Source organism: Vombatus ursinus, unplaced genomic scaffold (assembly GCF_900497805.2).
Source record: "Vombatus ursinus unplaced genomic scaffold, bare-nosed wombat genome assembly UNPS02014264.1, whole genome shotgun sequence".
NCBI lineage: Eukaryota > Metazoa > Chordata > Mammalia > Diprotodontia > Vombatidae > Vombatus > Vombatus ursinus.
In genome coordinates, this window is record NW_020954042.1 from 457,389 (window position 1) to 460,950 (window position 3,562).

General features: G+C 36.5%; 1 protein-coding gene across 1 annotated transcript; it reads right to left on the reverse strand.

Annotated features, from left to right (window-relative positions):
- Positions 1-827: 827 nt before the first annotated feature.
- Positions 828-1,748, reverse strand: LOC114042118 (olfactory receptor 13A1-like). The gene has a single exon (XM_027860800.1). It carries the CDS (start codon positions 1,746-1,748, stop codon positions 828-830), a length of 921 nt encoding a protein of 306 aa, XP_027716601.1.
- Positions 1,749-3,562: the final 1,814 nt, after the last annotated feature.

A 3,562-nucleotide genomic window follows, 5' to 3' on the forward strand; every position in this document is an offset into this window, starting at 1 on the left:
TCTGCTTCTAGCTGAATTGATTTTTATTTGTGAAAATAAATCTTAATTTCATCTATTTCCCCTAACGGTCTGTGATCTTTGGTTTGTTAAATATTTGACCACTGTATGCATTTTCTAGGTGTTGATTATGTAGGCCGTTCCTCTGATCTATTTCACTATTTCATATCCATTACTAGTTGTTGTTGTTGTTTTTTAAATTATAACTTTGCAATATAATTTGAGGTCTAGGACTACTTCTAACTATTTTTTAAAATATATCTTTCAATATTTTTTATCTTTTATTATTTAAATAAATTTTATTATTATTTTCTTTAAGTCTATAAAATTTATATTGGACAACTTCATTGCCAGATTACCAAATCTGTAGAATAATTTAGGTAATTGCATCATCTTTCATATATTGGTGTGATCCAGCAATAAACATTGACTATCTGACCAAAAAAAAAAACCTCCAATATGTATCACATAAATATTTGACATCAAAGAGAACAGTCAACCATACCTTCAAATAAATTATCTCTTAGCATATGACTTGGCAACAAAATTGTACTCCGTTTAAACCATGGATCTGACATGGTGTGTCACTTTGATTGTTTCTGTGCTATTCTTTAGAGACATTCTGACTTTTCCTTCATTAAAAGTCTTCAAAAAAAAATTAACGAGGGAGTTAGCTGTTTCACATAAGAGCACATCCTGAGTACTGGAGCATTGCCTACCAGAAGAAATGATATGTAAAGCTGTGATCTATGTACACTTTTCTCTCTCAAAGATACTCTCAATCCCATTGTTCTGAGCTATATCAGTTTGCCTAATGGGCAATTATTTCCTTAGAATGGACATAATTTCTTGAGGGCTATTTTCACATCCTTGTTTCTCAGGGAGTAGATCAGAGGGTTCAAAGCTGGGGTCACTATGGTATAAGACACTGAGGCTACTTTGCCTTCCTTCAGAGACTGGCCCAAACCAGGAAGAATGTAGATATAAATTATACTGCAATAATACATGGTGACCACAATAAGGTGGGAGGAACAAGTGGAAAATGCTCTCTTCTTCCCTTCCTTAGTCCTCATCTTCAAGATGCTGGAGATGATGAAACCATAGGACACCAGAATGAGCAGAAAATTGAAAACAGCATAGACCACATCTGCCATAATTACCATTACATTGTTGACATAGGTTGAGGAGCAAGAGAGAGGCAATAATGGAGGAATCTCACAAAAGAAATGATCAATGACATTGGGGCCACAGAAAGACAATTGAAGAGTCAACATGCTGTGTATTGTTGTATTGATCCCACTGATAGCCCACACTGCAGATGCTATGAGGCAGCAAGCTGCCTTGCTCATAATAGTGCTGTAGTGGAGGGGCTGGCAGATGGCTACATACCGATCATAGGCCATGGCTGTGAAAAGCAAGAGCTCTGCAACCAAACACCAAGTTAAGAAATAGATCTGAGCTATGCAGCCACCATAGGAAACGGTGTTCTTGGTCATTAGGTTCTGCAGCAACTTGGGCACCACAGTGGAGGCAGAGAGAACGTCCATTAAGGCCAAATTTATAAGGAAAAAGTACATGGGTGTATGGAGGCCTGGATTTAGACTGATCACAATGACGATGAGGGAGTTACCTGTGAAAGTCACTATGAAAAGTCCTAAGAAGAGGCTGAAGAGGAAGATCTGAACCTGAGGATTTTCAGAGAAACTTTGTAAGGTGAACTCAGTCACTGATGAATGATTGCTTGATGCCATGTGAGTAGGTGGTCAAGTTTTCTTTTGTCAGGATATGTGCACAAAAACCAACCAACAATAGATTGTTTTCTGCACTAAAGAAAAAAAAACCAAAGATCTGAATTAAAGTGAGGCAAATTAAAAATACCTTGGCATTCCAAAATCAAATTTTGACAGTCATCTAACTGTATTATACCAGAGACCCAAAATAGAGACACATGATTTGGTTAGTGAGATCTCTTTCTCACTGCTGAGTTAAGTCATTAAGTCACACACACACACACACACACACACATATACACACACACACACACAGAGCATCTTCCATTAGGGAAATCATGCTCTTTTTCATCTGACATTTTATAGTACCTTCAGTGCTTTTGTTGAAAGTTTCCCTTACTGTTCCAGCCATGTGTTGAGACCAAGTAAGTTTCATGCTATAATTCATTTTTCTGAGTCTGGGGTGTGAGGGATGGCCATGATTGGGAATTCTCTGAACTATTTATAGGCCAGAAACAAAATTGACCTGCAAGATATAGAGAGTGGAAGTGCATGACTGGAAAGTAGTTAAAAGCAGTGCTGTGTCTGTAATGGAAACTGGGTCAGAACCAGGATCAGAAACAGAATCCAAGAGTCATACAAAGAGATTTGTTAAGTAATTAGATGGTTCAGTGTGTAAAGTTTTGGACCTAGAGTTAGTAATACCTAAGTTCAAATCTAGCATCATACATTTACACATATGACTTGGACAAGTCTCTTGAGAGGGCTAGTCCTGTTTTCTAGTTTCCTCTCATTTCACCATAGCTGGACAGGTACTTTTAAAACATTTATCACTCTTCATGACAATGGTCCCTTGGAGTGGCAGAAAATTACATTGTCTCTAATCAATATGCATAACAGAAAGGAGTCTTAAAATATAATTTAAAATATAACAAAATATAATGTGATCTAAATTACCAAATTCAATTTTACCCCCAAGCATTTTTAGGTCATTTTGGCTCAGGTTGATTAGTTTTCCTTTCTTCTTGTTTTTTCTTGGTGATGTGCTCAGTGTCTGACATTATATTAATTAAGCATAAGATGAAGCTATTGCATAATGGACCCCATTATACATCAAATATTCACATTTCAGTGACCTGTTCTGACATCATGTCGATAGAGCTTCTATACAAACTATCTCATAGCAAATGGTTAGTTTAAAGAAGGAACAATTTTTTTTTATTTTTCCTGAAAACCAAAGAAAAATGGGAATGGGCTTAAATTATATCAACAGGACACATTTGATCTAAGAAAAAATATATTAACAATATAGGTAACTGACCATTGGACCAAAAACCCTGGAAAAAGGAGTAGGATCTTACCCAAAATCTGCCAACCTTTAGGTTTTAATGGTGATCTTTCTAGTCTGTCAGGCAACTCCACATTATAACTGGTCAGAACCTTCTCATCCTTCTAAGTCCTAAAGCTACTCACAAGGGGTCATAATGTGGACATGACTAGGAAGTTGTGAGAATGGTCTGGGCTCTGAAGAAGTAAGGTAAAACCTCATATAACAGAATCTAGAGACCCTAAAGTGTATTACCAATTTCCATCGTTGGTAGAAGACAAGGATGTGAACAAAGTGCTGGCCTTCCAATAAGAGAGTCCTAAATTTAGTCCTTCCTCTGTGTAGACTCTGCAGAAGTCTCTTATCTTTTTTGTCGCAAACAAATCTAACTCTCTAAGATTATTTGAAGATTGAATGATCTTCCTTTTTAAAGGAAATACTTCATCATAAACTCCATGTTGCAAAGAAACCACATGTTTGAATAAAAAGAGAGACAGACACAGAGAGA